Source organism: Salvelinus fontinalis, chromosome 33 (genome assembly GCF_029448725.1).
Source record: "Salvelinus fontinalis isolate EN_2023a chromosome 33, ASM2944872v1, whole genome shotgun sequence".
Lineage (NCBI taxonomy): Eukaryota > Metazoa > Chordata > Actinopteri > Salmoniformes > Salmonidae > Salvelinus > Salvelinus fontinalis.
In genome coordinates this window covers 14,476,194-14,496,326 of record NC_074697.1, presented here as the reverse complement: position 1 = coordinate 14,496,326, position 20,133 = coordinate 14,476,194, and the positions used below count along the sequence as shown (strand labels likewise).

The window sequence follows — 20,133 nt, the reverse complement described above, 5'->3', positions numbered from 1 at the left end:
CTACCCTTGCCCCTAAAGCCTACCCGTGCCTCTAAAGCCTACCCGTGCCTCTAAACCCTACCCGTGCCTCTAAACCCTACCCGTGCCCCTAAACCCTACCCGTGCCTCTAAATCCTACCCGTGCCTCTAAATCCTACCCTTGCCTCTAAACCCTACCCTTGCCCCTAAAAATCAACTGTGGACCTCTAACCAGCATAGTGAGATACTACACTAACCTCTACTCTCTTCCAGATACTCTATCATGGCCTGAAAGGGCTGAAGAACACACAGCATAGTTAGATACTACACTAACCCCTACCCTCTTCAAGGAACTAAGAGACCGTATGGACAACTCACTCACATATACACAGTGGGGTGGGTGTCCAGAGACACGGTGTGTTACCTGGATCAGAGTCTGTCTCTCAGCCTTAGGAAGCTCCTTAGCCTGACGCTCTGCCTCCTCCCACTCCTTCCTCACCTGGATAGACAGATAATGAGACGCAGAGAGAGAGAGAGAGAGAGAGAGAGACGCAGAGAGAGAGAGAGAGAGAGAGAGAGAGAGAGAGAGAGAGAGAGAGAGAGAGAGAGAGAGAGAGAGAGAGACGCAGAGAGAGAGAGAGAGAGAGAGAGAGAGAGAGACGCAGAGAGAGAGAGAGAGACGCAGAGAGAGAGAGACGCAGAGAGAGAGAGAGAGAGAGACACAGAGAGAGAGAGAGAGAGAGAGAGAGAGAGAGACGCAGAGAGAGAGAGACGCAGAGAGAGAGACGCAGAGAGAGAGAGAGAGAGAGAGAGAGACAGAGAGAGAGAGAGAGAGAGACACAGAGAGAGAGAGAGAGACGCAGAGAGAGAGAGACGCAGAGAGAGAGAGACGCAGAGAGAGAGACGCAGAGAGAGAGAGAGAGACGCAGAGAGAGAGAGAGAGACGCAGAGAGGGAGAGAGAGACGCAGAGAGAGACGCAGAGAGACAAATACAGAACATGATTAGGATGAGACGCTTGCATCAGAATCTCAGGTCTAAATTCAAAAGGCACACTGAGCTATCTTTGTTGAAGGTGCTGGTAACCACTGCCCTGGACCTCATCCCTGGACCTCATCCCTGCCCTGGGCCTCATCCCTGCCCTGGGCCTCATCCCTGCCCTGGGCCTCATCCCTGCCCTGGGCCTCATCCCTGCCCTGGGCCTCATCCCTGGACCTCATCCCTGCCCTGGGCCTCATCCCTGCCCTGGGCCTCATCCCTGCCCTGGGCCTCATCCCTGGGCCTCATCCCTGCCCTGGGCCTCATCCCTGCCCTGGGCCTCATCCCTGCCCTGGGCCTCATCCCTGCCCTGGGCCTCATCCCTGCCCTGGGCCTCATCCCTGGGCCTCATCCCTGCCCTGGGCCTCATCCCTGCCCTGGGCCTCATCCCTGCCCTGGACCTCATCCCTGCCCTGGACCTCATCCCTGCCCTGGACCTCATCCCTGCCCTTTAATAAACTTGCGGTCAAGAGCAGTCCAGAAAAGTGTATATGTATGTATATATATATATATATGTAGCGGTCCTGCTGCTGGGTTGTTGCCCTCCTACGGCCTCCTCCACGTCTCCTGATGTACTGGCCTGTCTCCTGGTAGCGCCTCCATGCTCTGGACACTACGCTGACAGACACAGCAAACCTTCTTGCCACAGCTCGCATTGATGTGCCATCCTGGATGAGCTTCACTACCTGAGCCACTTGTGTGGGTTGTAGACTCCGTCTCATGCTACCACTAGAGTGAAAGCACCGCCAGCATTCAAAAGTGACCAAAACATCAGCCAGGAAGCATAGGAACTGAGAAGTGGTCTGTGGTCACCACCTGCAGAATCACTCCTTTATTGGGGGTGTCTTGCTAATTGCCTATAATTTCCACAACAGCATGTGACATTTATTGTCAATCAGTGTTGCTTCCTAAGTGGACAGTTTGATTTCACAGAAGTGTGATTGACTTGGAGTTACATTGTGTTGTTTAAGTGTTCCCTTTATTTTTTGAGCAGTATGTATGTATGTATGTATGTGTGTGTGTCCTCCTCACCCTCTCCGTGTGTATATGTGTGTGTGTGTGTGTGTGTGTGTGTGTGTGTGTGTGTGTGTGTGTGTGTGTGTGTGTGTGTGTGTCCTCACCCTCTCCGTGTGTATATGTGTGTGTGTGTGTCCTCCTCACCCTCTCCGTGTGTGTGTGTGTGTGTGTGTCCTCCTCACCCTCTCCGTGTGTGTGTGTGTGTGTGTCCTCCTCACCCTCTCCGTGTGTGTGTGTGTGTGTGTGTCCTCCTCACCCTCTCCGTGTGTGTGTGTGTGTGTGTGTGTGTGTGTGTGTGTGTGTGTGTGTGTGTGTGTGTGTGTGTGTGTGTGTGTGTGTGTGTGTGTGTGTGTGTGTGTGTGTGTGTGTGTCCTCCTCACCCTCTCCATGCGGTTGCGGTGTCTGATCTCCAGCTGCTCCTTGGCCTTCTGGAAGCGCGTGTGCTCCTTGTCATCAGCGGGCGTCTCGAAGTACACGTCAACATCGTCAGTGGGCTGGGGGGTGGGGGGCACTGCTGGGGGGGGGCAGAGAGCAGGGTCAGAGGAACAGACAAACACAGACAGAACCCATGGACAGAAACCCAGACAGACAAACGCTCCCAGCAGACAGAGAAAGGAAGGTGTTAGCCAGACAGGAAGGTGTTAGCCAGACAGGAAGGTGTTAGCCAGACAGGAAGGTGTTAACGAGACAGGAAGGTGTTAACCAGACAGGAAGGTGTTAGCCAGACAGGAAGGTGTTAGCCAGACAGGAAGGTGTTAGCCAGACAGGAAGGTGTTAGCCAGACAGGAAGGTGTTAGCCAGAGAGGAACACACAGAAGGTTGGGTTGGAGACATCAACAGAGAGCCTCTCCTCTCTCCTCCTCTCTCCTTCTCTCTCCTCCTCTCTCCTCCTCCTCTGTCCTCTACATCCCAGACAACATGATAGTCTCTCCTCCTCTCTCCTCTACATCTCAGACAACATGATAGTCTCTCCTCCTCTCTCCTCTACATCCCAGACAACATGATAGTCTCTCCTCCTCTGTCCTCTGCATCCCAGACAACATGATAGTCTCTCCTCCTCTCTCCTCCTCTCTCCTCTACATCCCAGACAACATGATAGTCTCTCCTCCTCTCTCCTCCTCTGTCCTCTACATCCCAGACAACATGATAGTCTCTCCTCCTCTGTCCTCTGCATCCCAGACAACATGATAGTCTCTCCTCCTCTCTCCTCCTCTCTCCTCTACATCTCAGACAACATGATAGTCTCTCCTCCTCTCTCCTCTTCTGTCCTCCTCCTCTGTCCTCTACATCCCAGACAACATGATAGTCTCTCCTCCTCTCTCCTCCTCTCTCCTCTTCTGTCCTCCTCCTCTGTCCTCTACATCCCAGACAACATGATAGTCTCTCCTCCCCTGTCCTCTACATCCCAGACAACATGATAGTCTCTCCTCCTCTGTCCTCCTCTGTCCTCTACATCCCAGACAACATGATAGTCTCTCCTCCTCTGTCCTCCTCTGTCCTCTACATCCCAGACAACATGATAGTCTCTCCTCCTCTGTCCTCCTCCTCTGTCCTCTACATCCCAGACAACATGATAGTCTCTCCTCCTCTGTCCTCTACATCCCAGACAACATGATAGTCTCTCCTCCTCTCTCCTCTACATCCCAGACAACATGATAGTCTCTCCTCCTCTGTCCTCTACATCCCAGACAACATGATAGTCTCTCCTCCTCTGTCCTCTACATCCCAGACAACATGATAGTCTCTCCTCCTCTCTCCTCTTCTGTCCTCCTCCTCTGTCCTCTACATCCCAGACAACATGATAATCTCTCCTCCTCTGTAAGGTGACTGTAGAGGGATTTGACGGGTAAAGCCTGGGCTCTATTCTTTACTGAGGAAGAGTTTAACAATGTCCACATTTATAACATATTTAATCTGAGGATGAGCTGGTTGATCCAGTTTCTCCATTCTTCCTTTCAGTTGATGCTACAGCGCTATGTGGAGACACACACACACACACACACACACAAAGAGAGACAGGCCGAGAGAGTCAGACAGACACAGACCAGAAAAGTGTGTTTGAGAGACAAGCAGACAGACAGACAGGTTGAAAGAGTAGATATCCCAGTACGGATGTGTGACCTGTCGGTCTATAGGGGACACGGTGAGAGCTGTGGAGTATGACAGAGAAGGCTGTGTGTCTGCCTGTCGGTCTATAGGGGACACGGTGAGAGCTGTGGAGTATGACAGAGAAGGCTGTGTGTCTGCCTGTCGGTCTATAGGGGACACGGTGAGAGCTGTGGAGTATGACAGAGAAGGCTGTGTGTCTGCCTGTCGGTCTATAGGGGACACGGTGAGAGCTGTGGAGTATGACAGAGAAGGCTGTGTGTCTGCCTGTCGGTCTATAGGGGACACGGTGAGAGCTGTGGAGTATGACAGAGAAGGCTGTGTGTCTGCCTGTCGGTCTGTAGGGGACACGGTGAGAGCTGTGGAGTATGACAGAGAAGGCTGTGTGTCTGCCTGTCGGTCTGTAGGGGACACGGTGAAAGCTGTGGAGTATGACAGAGAAGGCTGTGTATGGAACTGGTTAGTCAGGGAGGTCTGGTTACTAGTCACTATAGCGTTCAGTGTTTAATCCTGGTCCTGGGGACACCAAAGTCCACATCAGGTGTTTGTATCTTCTAGCGTCTAACACACAGCCGATTCCACTAATCAAAGGTCTGACGACTCGATCATTTGAATCAGGCAGCGCTAGTGCAGAACCAGCTCTGTGTTCTCAGGAGAGAGTCTGGGAAACTCTGTTACGATTTAACTATCCTGTGTGGTCACAGCAGTAGAGACCGGGGTAGCAGAAACAGAGAACGGTAGAGACTGGGGTAGCAGAAACAGAGAACGGTAGAGACTGGGGTAGCAGAAACAGAGAACGGTAGAGACTGGGGTAGCAGAAACAGAGAACAGTAGAGACTGGGGTAGCAGAAACAGAGAACGGTAGAGACTGGGGTAGCAGAAACAGAGAACAGTAGAGACTGGGGTAGCAGAAACAGAGAACGGTAGAGACTGGGGTAGCAGAAACAGAGAACGGTAGAGACTGGGGTAGCAGAAACAGAGAACGGTAGAGACTGGGGTAGCAGAAACAGAGAACGGTAGAGACTGGGGTAGCAGAAACAGAGAACGGTAGAGACCGGGGTAGCAGAAACAGAGAACGGTAGAGACCGGGGTAGCAGAAACAGAGAACGGTAGAGACTGGGGTAGCAGAAACAGAGAACGGTAGAGACTGGGGTAGCAGAAACAGAGAACGGTAGAGACCGGGGTAGCAGAAACAGAGAACGGTAGAGACTGGGGTAGCAGAAACAGAGAACGGTAGAGACTGGGGTAGCAGAAACAGAGAACGGTAGAGACTGGGGTAGCAGAAACAGAACGGTAGAGACTGGGGTAGCAGAAACAGAGAACGGTAGAGACTGGGGTAGCAGAAACAGAGAACGGTAGAGACTGGGGTAGCAGAAACAGAGAACGGTAGAGACTGGGGTAGCAGAAACAGAGAACAGTAGAGACTGGGGTAGCAGAAACAGAGAACGGTAGAGACTGGGGTAGCAGAAACAGAGAACGGTAGAGACTGGGGTAGAAGAAACAGAGAACGGTAGAGACTGGGGTAGCAGAAACAGAGAACGGTAGAGACTGGGGTAGCAGAAACAGAGAACGGTAGAGACTGGGGTAGCAGAAACAGAGAACAGTAGAGACTGGGGTAGCAGAAACAGAGAACAGTAGTGTGGTGGTGTAGTAGTGTGGTGGTGTAGTAGTGGTGTAGTAGTGTAGTGGTGTAATAGTGTAGTGGTGTAGTAGTGTGGTGGTGTAGTAGTGTAGTAGTGTAGTGGTGTAGTAGTGTGGTGGTGTAATAGTGTAGTGGTGTAGTAGTGTGGTGGTGTAGTAGTGTAGTAGTGTAGTGGTGTAGTAGTGGTGTAATAGTGTAGTGGTGTAGTAGTGTGGTGGTGTAGTAGTGTGGTGGTGTAGTAGTGTGGTGGTGTAGTAGTGTGGTGGTGTAGTAGTGTGGTGGTGTAGTAGTGTGGTGGTGTAGTAGTGTAGTGGTGTAGTAGTGTAGTAGTGTAGTGGTGTAGTGGTGTAATAGTGTAGTGGTGTAATAGTGTAGTGGTGTAGTAGTGTAGTGGTGTAGTAGTGTAGTGGTGTAATAGTGTAGTGGTGTAGTAGTGTGGTGGTGTAGTAGTGTAGTAGTGTAGTGGTGTAGTAGTGGTGTAATAGTGTAGTGGTGTAGTAGTGTGGTGGTGTAGTAGTGTGGTGGTGTAGTAGTGTGGTGGTGTAGTAGTGTGGTGGTGTAGTAGTGTAGTAGTGTAGTGGTGTAGTAGTGGTGTAATAGTGTAGTGGTGTAATAGTGTAGTGGTGTAGTAGTGTGGTGGTGTAGTAGTGTAGTAGTGTAGTGGTGTAGTAGTGTAGTAGTGTGGTGGTGTAATAGTGTAGTGGTGTAGTGGTGTAGTAGTGTAGTGGTGTAGTAGTGTAGTAGTGTAGTAGTGTAGTGGTGTAGTAGTGGTGTAATAGTGTGGTGGTGTAGTAGTGTGGTGGTGTAGTAGTGTGGTGGTGTAGTAGTGTGGTGGTGTAGTAGTGTGGTGGTGTAGTAGTGTAGTAGTGTAGTGGTGTAGTAGTGGTGTAATAGTGTAGTGGTGTAATAGTGTAGTGGTGTAGTAGTGTGGTGGTGTAGTAGTGTAGTAGTGTAGTGGTGTAATAGTGTAGTGGTGTAGTAGTGTAGTAGTGTAGTGGTGTAATAGTGTAGTGGTGTAGTAGTGTAGTGGTGTAGTAGTGGTGTAGTAGTGTGGTGGTGTAGTAGTGTGGTGGTGTAGTAGTGTGGTGGTGTAGTAGTGTGGTGGTGTAGTAGTGTGGTGGTGTAGTAGTGTGGTGGTGTAGTAGTGTGGTGGTGTAGTAGTGTAGTAGTGTAGTGGTGTAGTAGTGGTGTAATAGTGTAGTGGTGTAATAGTGTAGTGGTGTAATAGTGTAGTGGTGTAATAGTGTAGTGGTGTAGTAGTGTGGTGGTGTAGTAGTGTAGTAGTGTAGTGGTGTAGTAGTGTAGTAGTGTGGTGGTGTAATAGTGTAGTGGTGTAGTGGTGTAGTAGTGTAGTGGTGTAGTAGTGTAGTAGTGTAGTGGTGTAGTAGTGTAGTGGTGTAGTGGTGTAGTGGTGTGGTGGTGTAGTAGTGGTGTATAGTGTAGTGGTGGTGTAGTAGTGTAGTGGTGTAGTAGTGGTGTAGTAGTGTAGTGGTGTAGTAGTGGTGTAGTAGTGTAGTGGTGTAGTAGTGGTGTATAGTGTAGTGGTGTAATAGTGGTGTAGTAGTGGTGTAGTAGTGTGGTGGTTTAGTAGTGTAGTAGTGTAGTGGTGTAGTAGTGGTGGTGTAGTCGTGTAGTGGTGTAGTCGTGTAGTGGTGTATAGTGTAGTGGTGTAGGGCCGGTGGTGTGGTGGTGTGGTGTAGGGCCGGTGGTGTGGTGTAGGGCCGGTGGTGTGGTGTAGGACCGGTGGTTTGGTGGTTTGGTGTAGGGCCGGTGGTGCGGTGTAGGGCTGGTGGTGCGGTGTAGGGCCGGTGGTTTGGTGGTTTGGTGTAGGGCCGGTGGTGCGGTGTAGGGCCGGTGGTTTGGTGGTTTGGTGTAGGGCCGGTGGTTTGGTGTAGGGCCGGTGGTGTGGTGGTTTGGTGTAGGGCCGGTGGTGCGGTGTAGGGCCGGTGGTGCGGTGGTGTGGTGTAGGGCCGGTGGTGTGGTGGTGTGGTGTAGGGCCGGTGGTGTGGTGGTTTGGTGTAGGGCCGGTGGTGTGGTGGTTTGGTGTAGGGCCGGTGGTGTGGTGGTTTGGTGTAGGGCCGGTGTTGTGGTGGTGTGGTGGTTTGGTGTAGGGCCGGTGGTGTGGTGGTTTGGTGTAGGGCCGGTGGTGTGGTGGTTTGGTGTAGGGCCGGTGGTGTGGTGGTGTGGTGGTTTGGTGTAGGGCCGGTGGTGTGGTGGTTTGGTGTAGGGCCGGTGGTGTGGTGGTGTGGTGGTTTGGTGTAGGGCCGGTGGTGTGGTGGTTTGGTGTAGGGCCGGTGGTGTGGTGGTGTGGTAGTTTGGTGTAGGGCCGGTGGTGTGGTGGTTTGGTGTAGGGCCGGTGGTGTGGTGGTTTGGTGTAGGGCCGGTGGTGTGGTGGTGTGGTGGTTTGGTGTAGGGCCGGTGGTGTGGTGGTGTGGTGGTTTGGTGTAGGGCCGGTGGTGTGGTGGTGTGGTGGTTTGGTGTAGGGCCGGTGGTGTGGTGTAGGGCCGGTGGTGTGGTGGTGTGGTGGTTTGGTGTAGGGCCGGTGGTGTGGTGGTGTGGTGGTTTGGTGTAGGGCCGGTGGTGTGGTGTAGGGCCGGTGGTGTGGTGGTGTGGTGGTTTGGTGTAGGGCCGGTGGTGTGGTGGTGTGGTGGTTTGGTGTAGGGCCGGTGGTGTGGTGTAGGGCCGGTGGTGTGGTGGTGTGGTGGTTTGGTGTAGGGCCGGTGGTGTGGTGGTGTGGTGGTTTGGTGTAGGGCCGGTGGTGTGGTGGTGTGGTGGTTTGGTGTAGGGCCGGTGGTGTGGTGGTGTGGTGGTTTGGTGTAGGGCCGGTGGTGTGGTGGTGTGGTGGTTTGGTGTAGGGCCGGTGGTGCGGTGTAGGGCCGGTGGTTTGGTGGTTTGGTGTAGGGCCGGTGGTGTGGTGTAGGGCCGGTGGTGTGGTGTAGGGCCGGTGGTTTGGTGGTGTGGTGTAGGGCCGGTGGTGTGGTGTAGGGCCGGTGGTGTGGTGTAGGGCCGGTGGTGTGGTGTAGGGCCGGTGGTGCGGTGGTTTGGTGTAGGGCCGGTGGTGCGGTGGTTTGGTGTAGGGCCGGTGGTGCGGTGGTTTGGTGTAGGGCCGGTGGTGTGGTGGTGTGGTGTAGGGCCGGTGGTGTGGTGGTGTGGTTTAGGGCCGGTGGTGTGGTGGTGTGGTTTAGGGCCGGTGGTGTGGTGGTTTGGTGTAGGGCTGGTGGTTTGGTGGTTTGGTGTAGGGCCGGTGGTGTGGTGGGTTTGGTGGGTTTGGCGCGGCTCGCTGTGAGCCTGACTTACTAAGGCGTTTGCACACGGCCATGCAGTAATCCTCAGAGTCAAAGTTGTTGCGGTTTCCAGCGCAGCCCCCGTACACGAAGCGGACGCACTTCCTGGTTGTCATATCGAAGTGCCAGCGGGCCATGGAGGCACGGCAGGGGCCGGTCTCTGCCTCCAGGGTACACACCGCTGGGGTCAGAGATAGGTCAGGGGTCAGCTGTTAGAACATCCACCCACAAGGGAGGGGGGGGCAGCACTCACATCTACCCTCAATGATTTAGAACCACTGTGGGAACCTACGGAAGCAGGAAGTGTCCTCCAGACCTACGCTATGTAGCATTTCAACGTTCCCACCCATGACCATCATGACAGCTACTACAGGGTTATGGGTTGAAGATATGGAAACACTGGTGTAACAATCGTCACGGTTCATAACATGATACAGGACGTCAACATTGTGGACTTCCAAAAAAAGGAACGTTTGAGAAAGTGGAGAAGGCGTTTTGTTCTACACGCCACGTCGACATTCTAAGAACATGGTCGGACCACTTAGCTGAAGGCTCATTTTTTTGGTCAGAGCAGAGACACAATTATACATTTCTACACTGCATATTGAAAACAACTAATGCCAAAAAAGAGATTGCATTTCCAAAAATAATCATAATTTCATACATAGACACACGATCACAAATCTATTTTTATGCAAATACAGTATATATACAAAAGTATGTGGACACCCCTTCGAAGTAGTGAATTCGGCCATTTCAGCTACACCTGTTGCTGACAGGTGTTTAAAATTGAGCACACCGCCATGCAATCTCCATAGACAAACATTGGCAGTAGAATGGCCTGTACTGATGAGCTCATTGACTTTCAACATGGCACCGTCATAGGATGCCACCTTTCCAACAAGTCAGTTGATCACATTTCTGCCCTGCTAGAGCTGCCCCGGTCAACTGTAAGTGATGTTATTGTGAAGTGGAAACGTCTAGGAGCAACAACGGCTCAACCACGAAGTGGTAGGCCACACAAGCTCTGAAGAATGGGACTGCCGAAGTACGTAAAAATTGTCTGTCCTGCACCACTCACTACTGAGTTCCAAACTGCCTCTGGAAGCAACGTCAGCACAAGAACTGTTCATCGGGAGCTTCGTGAAAATGTGTTTCCATGGCCGAGCAGCCGCACACAAGCCTAAGATCACCATGTGCAATGCTGAGCGTCGGCTGGAGTGGTGTAAAGCTCACCGCCATTTGGACTCTGGAGCAGTGGAAACACATTCTCTGTAGTGATGAATCACGCTTCACCATCTGGCAGCCCGACGGACTAATCTGGGTTTGGCGGATGCCAGGAGAACACTACCTGTCCTGATGCATAGTGCCAACTGTAAAGTTTGGTGGAGGAGGAATAATGGTATGGGGCTGTTTAGAATTGTTCGGGCCCCTTAGTTCCATTGAAGGGAAACCTTCTAGATGATTCTGTGACAACAGTTTGGGGAAGGGCCTTTCCTATTTCAACATGACAATGCCCCCGTGCACAAAGCGAGATCTATACAGAAATGGTTTGTCGAGATCGATTTGGAAGAACTTGACTGGCCTACACAGAGCCCTGGCCTCAACCGCATTGAACACCTTTGGGATGAATTGGAACGCCGACTGCGAGCCAGGCCTAATCGCCCAGGCCTAATCGCCCAACATCAGTACCCGACCTCACTAATGTTCTTGTGGCTGAATGGAAGCAAGTCCCTGCAGCAATGTTCCAACATCTAGTGGAAAGCCTTCCCAGAAGAGTGGAGGCTGTTACAGCAGCAATGTTCCAACATCTAGTGGAAAGCCTTCCCAGAAGAGTGGAGGCTGTTACAGCAGCAATGTTCCAACATCTAGTGGAAAGCCTTCCCAGAAGAGTGGAGGCTGTTACAGCAGCAATGTTCCAACATCTAGTGGAAAGCCTTCCCAGAAGAGAGGAGGCTGTTATAGCAGCAATGTTCCAACATCTAGTGGAATGCCTTCCCAGAAGAGTGGAGGCTGTTACAGCAGCAATGTTCCAACATCTAGTTGAAAGCCTTCCCAGAAGAGTGGAGGATGTTATAGCAGCAATGTTCCAACATCTAGTGGAAAGCCTTCCCAGAAGAGTGGAGGATGTTATAGCAGCAATGTTCCAACATCTAGTGGAAAGACTTCCCAGAAGAGTGGAGGCTGTTATAGCAGCAATGTTCCAACATCTAGTGGAAAGCCTTCCCAGAAGAGTGGAGGCTGTTATAACAGCAATGTTCCAACATCTAGTGGAAAGCCTTCCCAGAAGAGTGGAGGCTGTTATAGCAGCAATGTTCCAACATCTAGTGGAAAGCCTTCCCAGAAGAGTGGAGGCTGTTATAGCAGCAATGTTCCAACATCTAGTGGAAAGCCTTCCCAGAAGAGTGGAGGCTGTTATAGCAGCAATGTTCCAACATCTAGTGGAAAGCCTTCCCAGAAGAGTGGAGGCTGTTATAACAGCAATGTTCCAACATCTAGTGGAAAGCCTTCCCAGAAGAGTGGAGGCTGTTATAGCAGCAATGTTCCAACATCTAGTGGAAAGCCTTCCCAGAAGAGTGGAGGCTGTTATAGCAGCAATGTTCCAACATCTAGTGGAAAGCCTTCCCAGAAGAGTGGAGGCTGTTATAGCAGCAATGTTCCAACATCTAGTGGAAAGCCTTCCCAGAAGAGTGGAGGCTGTTATAGCAGCAATGTTCCAACATCTAGTGGAAATCCTTCCCAGAAGAGTGGAGGCTGTTACAGCAGCAATGTTCCAACATCTAGTGGAAAGCCTTCCCAGAAGAGTGGAGGCTGTTATAGCAGCAATGAGGGGACCAACTCCATATTAATGCCCGTGGTGAGTGGAATTGATTTTGATTTTGGAATGAGATGTTTGACGAGAAGGTGTCCACATACTTTTGTTGTATTTTCAGTGAGATCCATTGGGACAGTGACACGTTTTGTTTCTGTACTCCAGAACTTTGTCATTGTATCATTTCAAATCTAATGAGGTCAAAGTGCAGCCTGCCAGCTTTAAAATATAAATGTAAGTAATTTGTAAACATTTCTAAAAACCTGTTTTTGCTTTGTCACTATAGGGTATTGTGATGTCACTATAGGGTATTGTGATGTCACTATAGGGTATTGTGATGTCACTATAGGGTATTGTGATGTCACTATAGGGTATTGTGATGTCACTATAGGGTATTGTGATGTCACTATAGGGCATTGTGATGTCACTATGGGGCATTGTGATGTCACTATGGGGCATTGTGATGTCACTGTGGGGCATTGTGTGTAAATTGATGAGGGATTTTTATTTATTTAATCCATTTTAGAAAAAGACTAACGTGTCAAGGGGTCTGAATACTTTCTGAATGCACTGGATATGACCATTAAAGAAAAGACATGATCGTGTGTCAATGTAAGGAATGCATTTTGTAATGTCTCTTTTTGGGCTCAGTTGTGGTGAATTTGCAGTGTACAAATTATAATACAAATTACATACCCCCCAAAAATGCTAACCTCCCCTGTTATTGTAGTGGTGAGAGGTTAGCATGTCTTGGGGGTATGATATAAAATGCTAACCTCCCCTGTTATTGTAATGGTGAGAGGTTAGCATGTTTAGGGGGTATGATATAAAATGCTAACCTCCCCTGTTATTGTAATGGTGAGAGGTTAGCATGTCTTGGGGGTATGATATGAAATGCTAACCTCCCCTGTTATTGTAATGGTGAGAGGTTAGCATGTCTTGGGGGTATGATATAAAATGCTAACCTCCCCTGTTATTGTAATGGTGAGAGGTTAGCATGTCTTGGGGGTATGATATGAAATGCTAACCTCCCCTGTTATTGTAATGGTGAGAGGTTAGCATGTCTTGGGGGTATGATATAAAATGCTAACCTCCTCTGTTATTGTAATGGTGAGAGGTTAGCATGTCTTGGGGGTATGATATAAAATGCTAACCTCCCCTGTTATTGTAATGGTGAGAAGTTAGCATGTCTTGGGGGTATGATATTTGTGTGTCTAACTTTCTCACTTATCATTATCCAGGATTCATTCAAGATAATCCGTAACCATGGTAACATCCACATTAATGTAGAAGTGTTTACAAACGTATTCTATTCTGATTTACAATAAAAGTGACTAAAAAATGACACAATACATTATTTACCATTAAATTCTATTGGACACCAAATAATCTGAAACAACCAAAACAAACAGCAAATCCAACAAGTTTGTAGAATCACAAGCTGGATGTTGTCATTGTGTTCTATGAATATGGGACCAAATATCAGACCTTTAACTACTTCAATACACATGTAAGTGAATTTGTCCCAATACTTTTGGTCTCCTAAAATCGAGGGACTATGTACAAAACGTGCTGTAATTTCTAAACGTTTCACCTGATATGGATGAAAATACCTTTAAATTAAAGCTGACAGTCGGCATTAATCTCATAGTCATTGTATCATTTCAAATCCAAAGTGCTGGAGTATGGAGCCAAAACAACAAGAAATTGTCACTGTCCCAATTTTGGAGCTCACTTTATATAAAATATATATATATATATACACACACACACTACCATTTAAAAGTTTGGGGTCACTTAGAAATGTCCTTGTTTCCCATGAAAACAAACATCAAATGAGTTGCAGAATGAAGAGGAAATACAGTCAAGACAAAGTTGACAAGGTTATAAATAATGACTTTCGTCAAAGAATTCTCCATTTGTAGCAATTACAGCCTCGCAGACCTTTGGCCTTCTAGTTGTCAATCTGAAGCCAGTTCACCTCCCACAAGTTGGATTGATGGACACTTCTGACGTACCGTACGGTCAAGCTGCTCCCACAACAGCTCAATAGGGTTGAGATCCGGTGACTGTGCTGGCCACTCCATTATAGACACAATACCAGCTGACTGCTTCTTCCCTAAATAGTTATTACATAGTTTGGTGCTGTGCTTTGGGTTATTGTCCTGTTGTAGGAGGAACTTGGCTCCAATTAAGCGGCGTCCACAGGGTATGGCATGGCGTTGCAAAATGAGGTGATAGCCTTCCTTCTTTAAGATCTCTTTTACCCTGTACAAATCCCCCACTTTACCACCACCAAAGCCCCCCCAGACCATCACATGGCCTCCACCATGCTTGACAGATGGCGTCAAGCACCAAAGCACCCCCAAACCATCACATTGCCTCCTCCATGATGGCGTCAACCACCACAGCACCCCCAGACCATCACATTGCCTCCACCATGATGGCGTCAACCACCACAGCACCCCCAGACCATCACATTGCCTCCACCATGATGGCGTCAACCACCACAGCACCCCCAGACCATCACATTGCCTCCACCATGCTTGACAGATGCCGTCAACCACCAAAGCCCCCCCAGACCATCACATTGCCTCCACCATGCTTGACAGATGCCATCAACCACCAAAGCCCCCCCAAACCATCACATTGCCTCCACCATGCTTGACAGATGCCATCAACCACCAAAGCCCCCCCAAACCATCACATTGCCTCCACCATGCTTGACAGATGCCATCAACCACCAAAGCCCCCCCAGACCATCACATTGCCTCCACCATGCTTGACAGATGCCATCAACCACCAAAGCCCCCCCAAACCATCACATTGCCTCCACCATGCTTGACAGATGCCATCAACCACCAAAGCCCCCCCAAACCATCACATTGCCTCCACCAGGCTTCGCAGATGGTTCACTCCTCCACCATCTTCTCATTTTTTCTGCGTCTCACGAATGTTCTTCTTAATGATCTGTACACCTCAAACTTAGATTCGTCTGTCCATGACACTTCTTCCCCCAATCTTCCTCTGTCCAGTGTCTGTGTTCTGTTGCCCATCTCAATCTTTTATTTTTATTGGTCAGTTTGGAATAGATAATGCTTTTTCTTTGCAACTCTGTCTAGAAGGCCAGCATTCCGGAGTCGCCTTTTCATTGTTGACGTTGAGACTGGTGTATTGTGGGTACTATTTAATGAAGCTGCCAAGTGAAGACTTGTGAGGCGTCTATTTCTCAAACTAGACTAATGTACCTGTCCTCTTGCTCAGTTGTGCACCGGGGCCTCCCACTCCTCTTTCTACTCTGGTTAGAGCCAGTTTGCTCTGTTCTGTGAAGGGAGTAGTACACAGCGTTGTACCAGATCTTCAGTTTCTAGGCAATTTCTCGCATGGAATAGCCTTCATTTCTCAGAACAAGACTAGACTGACGAGTTTCAGAAGAAAGGTCTTTGTTTCTGACCATTTTGAACCTGTAATTAAACCCACAAATGCTGATGCTCCAGATACTCAACTAGTCTAAAGAAGGCCAGTTTTATTGCTTCTTTAAAATCAGGACAACAGTTTTCAGCTGTGCTAACATAATTGCAAAAGGGTTTTCTAATGATCAATTAGCCTTTTAAAATTATAAACTTGGATTAGCTAACACAACGTGCCATTGGAACACAGGAGTGATGGTTGCTGATAATGGGCCTATGTAGATATTCCATTAAAAATCTGCCGTTTCCAGCTACAATAGTCATTCACAACATTAACAATGTCCACACTGTTATTTCAAATGGACAAAAAAAATAAAACAAGTGGTTTTCTTTCAAAATATATATACACACACACACTACCATTTAAAAGTTTGGGGTCACTTAGAAATGTCCTTGTTTCCCATGAAAACAAACATCAAATGAGTTGCAGAATGAAGAGGAAATACAGTCAAGACAAAGTTGACAAGGTTATAAATAATGACTTTCGTCAAAGAATTCTCCATTTGTAGCAATTACAGCCTCGCAGACCTTTGGCCTTCTAGTTGTCAATCTGAAGCCAGTTCACCTCCCACAAGTTGGATTGATGGACACTTCTGACGTACCGTACGGTCAAGCTGCTCCCACAACAGCTCAATAGGGTTGAGATCCGGTGACTGTGCTGGCCACTCCATTATAGACACAATACCAGCTGACTGCTTCTTCCCTAAATAGTTATTACATAGTTTGGTGCTGTGCTTTGGGTTATTGTCCTGTTGTAGGAGGAACTTGGCTCCAATTAAGCGGCGTCCACAGGGTATGGCATGGCGTTGCAAAATGAGGTGATAGCCTTCCTTCTTTAAGATCTCTTTTACCCTGTACAAATCCCCCACTTTACCACCACCAAAGCCCCCCCAGACCATCACATGGCCTCCACCATGCTTGACAGATGGCGTCAAGCACCAAAGCACCCCCAAACCATCACATTGCCTCCTCCATGATGGCGTCAACCACCACAGCACCCCCAGACCATCACATTGCCTCCACCATGATGGCGTCAACCACCACAGCACCCCCAGACCATCACATTGCCTCCACCATGATGGCGTCAACCACCACAGCACCCCCAGACCATCACATTGCCTCCACCATGCTTGACAGATGCCGTCAACCACCAAAGCCCCCCCAGACCATCACATTGCCTCCACCATGCTTGACAGATGCCATCAACCACCAAAGCCCCCCCAAACCATCACATTGCCTCCACCATGCTTGACAGATGCCATCAACCACCAAAGCCCCCCCAAACCATCACATTGCCTCCACCATGCTTGACAGATGCCATCAACCACCAAAGCCCCCCCAGACCATCACATTGCCTCCACCATGCTTGACAGATGCCATCAACCACCAAAGCCCCCCCAAACCATCACATTGCCTCCACCATGCTTGACAGATGCCATCAACCACCAAAGCCCCCCCAAACCATCACATTGCCTCCACCAGGCTTCGCAGATGGTTCACTCCTCCACCATCTTCTCATTTTTTCTGCGTCTCACGAATGTTCTTCTTAATGATCTGTACACCTCAAACTTAGATTCGTCTGTCCATGACACTTCTTCCCCCAATCTTCCTCTGTCCAGTGTCTGTGTTCTGTTGCCCATCTCAATCTTTTATTTTTATTGGTCAGTTTGGAATAGATAATGCTTTTTCTTTGCAACTCTGTCTAGAAGGCCAGCATTCCGGAGTCGCCTTTTCATTGTTGACGTTGAGACTGGTGTATTGTGGGTACTATTTAATGAAGCTGCCAAGTGAAGACTTGTGAGGCGTCTATTTCTCAAACTAGACTAATGTACCTGTCCTCTTGCTCAGTTGTGCACCGGGGCCTCCCACTCCTCTTTCTACTCTGGTTAGAGCCAGTTTGCTCTGTTCTGTGAAGGGAGTAGTACACAGCGTTGTACCAGATCTTCAGTTTCTAGGCAATTTCTCGCATGGAATAGCCTTCATTTCTCAGAACAAGACTAGACTGACGAGTTTCAGAAGAAAGGTCTTTGTTTCTGACCATTTTGAACCTGTAATTAAACCCACAAATGCTGATGCTCCAGATACTCAACTAGTCTAAAGAAGGCCAGTTTTATTGCTTCTTTAAAATCAGGACAACAGTTTTCAGCTGTGCTAACATAATTGCAAAAGGGTTTTCTAATGATCAATTAGCCTTTTAAAATTATAAACTTGGATTAGCTAACACAACGTGCCATTGGAACACAGGAGTGATGGTTGCTGATAATGGGCCTATGTAGATATTCCATTAAAAATCTGCCGTTTCCAGCTACAATAGTCATTCACAACATTAACAATGTCCACACTGTTATTTCAAATGGACAAAAAAAATAAAACAAGTGGTTTTCTTTCAAAAACAAGGACATTTCTAAGTGACCGCCAAACTTTTGAACGGTAGTGTATATATTTTACTAAAAACAAACAAACAAAAATCATTGGCGGGCCGGTTCTGCCAGCGGGTCTGTTGCCGACGTTCTAAAAGGTGGAAAAGAAAGAATGAAAGAGAATAAAAGACAAAGAGTACCAACCTTTGACCTCTGTCAGGGTCTTGTCTTCATCCTGGCTCTCTGGAACACTATCCCTCTCTTTCTTCTCCTCCTCCTCATCTTCCTCTCTGTCGGCCTCCTCATCTTCATACACATAGTGGTACTCTTCCTCATCTTCATCTTCCTCATCCAATGGCTCCTCCTCTTTCTGAGTGGTGGGCTGCTCATCAGCTGGGGCCTCGCTGAGAGAGAGAGAGAGGGAGAGAGATTTTTTAAAATAGTAGAATACATGGAATCGATGTGTCAGGTCAAAGTCATGGCACCAACACATCAAGATGGTCTGGTATATGTACACTACATTACCAAAAGTATGTGGACACCTGCTCGTCAAACATCTCATTCCAAAATCATGGGCATTAATATGGAGTTGGTCCCTCCCATTTGCTGCTAAAACAGCCTCCACTGTGTGTTGCAACCGAGGACAGATGATGTTTGCGTGCTTCAGCACTCGGCGGTAATGTTCTGTGAGCTCGTGTGGCCTACCACTTCTCGGCTGAGCCGTTGTTGCTCCTAGACGTTTACACAATAACAGCACTTACAGTTGACCGGGGCAGCTGGGAAGAAAATGTGGCATCCTATGACGGTGACATGTTGGAAGTCACTGAGCTCTTCAGTACGGGCCATTCTACTTACAATGTTTGTCTATGGAGATTGCATGGCGGTGTGCTCGATTTTATACACCTGTCAACAACACGTGTGGCTAAAATAGCGGAATCCACTCATTTGAATGGGGTGTCCACATACTACTGTATATCCTCATCAAGGTAGGAAACACACACACACCTCTCCTTCTCTACAGGATCATCCTGGTCCAGTGCTGTCTCCTCCACCTCTTCGTCCTCCTCTTCATCTTCCTCTTCCTCCTCCTGGGAGGGCATGGCGGGCAGGGAGGGTTCCCCAGGGGAGGGGCAGCATACATACTCTGTACCATGGAACTTATCAATGCCACAGGGCAGTAACATGCCATAGCTGTGAAGGACCATGGTCCCCTTGGAACAGGCCTGAGGAGAGGAGAGGGGAGAGAGGGGGGAGAGGAGAGAGAGGAGAGAGGAGAGGAGAGAGGGGAGAGAGGGGAGAGAGGGATGGAGAGGAGAGAGGGATAGAGAGGAGAGAGAGGAGAAAGGGATGGAGAGAGGAATAGAGTGGAGAGGGGAGAGAGGGATGGAGAGGGGAGAGAGGAGAGAGGGAGAGAGGAGAGAGAGGAGAGAGGAGAGAGGGATAGAGAGGAGAAAGGGATGGAGAGGGGAGAGAGGAGAGAGGGATAGAGAGGAGAGGGGAGAGAGGGATGGAGAGGGGAGAGAGGGATGGAGAGGGGAGAGAGGAGAGGGGAGAGAGGGATGGAGAGGGGAGAGAGGAGAGGGGAGAGAGGGATGGAGAGGGGAGAGAGGAGAGAGGGATGGAGAGGGGAGAGAGGAGAGAGGGATGGAGAGGGGAGAGAGGAGAGAGGGATGGAGAGGGGAGAGAGAAGAGAGGGATGGAGAGGGGAGAGAGGAGAAAGGGATGGAGAGGGGAGAGAGGGATGGAGAGGGGAGAGAGGGATGGAGAGGGGAGAGAAGGATGGAGAGGGGAGAGAGGGATGGAGAGGGGAGAGAGGGATGGAGAGGGGAGAGAGGAGAGAGGGATGGAGAGGGGAGAGAGGAGAGAGGGATGGAGAGGGGAGAGAGGAGAGAGGGATGGAGAGGGGAGAGAGGAGAGAGGGATGGAGAGGGGAGAGAGGGATGGAGAGGGGAGAGAGGGATGGAGAGGGGAGAGAGGGATGGAGAGGAGAGGGGAGAGAGGGATGGAGAGGAGAGGGGAGAGGGGAGAGAGGAGAGAGGGATGAAGAGGGGAGAGAGGGATGGAGAGGGGAGAGAGGGATGGAGAGGAGAGGGGAGAGAGGGATGGAGAGGGGAGAGAGGGATGGAGGGGAGAGGGGAGAGAGGGATGGAGAGGAGAGAGGAGAGAGGGATGGAGAGGGGAGAGAGGGATGGAGAGGAGAGGGGAGAGAGGGATGGAGAGGAGAGGGGAGAGAGGGATGGAGAGGGGAGAGAGGGATGGAGAGGAGAGGGGAACACTATACACATGTAATACTGACAAGAAACAGACTGAGGGGAATGCCTCATAAGTCTATAGAGGGCCTATAACTAGGGCCCGGCGGGACTGGGTCCAACTAGGCTGGGCCCGGCGAGGCTGGGTCCAACTAGGACTGGGTCCAACTAGGCTGGGCCCAGCGAGGCTGGGTCCAAC

At 49.6% G+C, this 20,133-nt stretch overlaps 1 protein-coding gene across 13 annotated transcripts in view; it reads right to left on the bottom strand.

Moving 5' to 3' along the window:
- aplp2 (amyloid beta (A4) precursor-like protein 2) overlaps window positions 1-20,133 on the bottom strand; it is a 178,289-nt gene that overhangs the window by 66,517 nt on the left and 91,639 nt on the right. For 7 of the 13 annotated variants that reach the window (XM_055895141.1, XM_055895142.1, XM_055895152.1 and 4 more), the window contains exons 5-9: window positions 18,691-18,908; window positions 17,890-18,089; window positions 9,057-9,224; window positions 2,392-2,525; window positions 383-457 (exon numbers count right to left, since the gene is read on the bottom strand). In XM_055895141.1, coding sequence (XP_055751116.1) covers window positions 383-457; window positions 2,392-2,525; window positions 9,057-9,224; window positions 17,890-18,089; window positions 18,691-18,908 — 795 coding nt within the window. The remainder of the gene's footprint in view (window positions 1-382; window positions 458-2,391; window positions 2,526-9,056; window positions 9,225-17,889; window positions 18,090-18,690; window positions 18,909-20,133) is intronic. The other 6 variants (XM_055895143.1, XM_055895146.1, XM_055895148.1 and 3 more) reach the window with 2 other exon arrangements.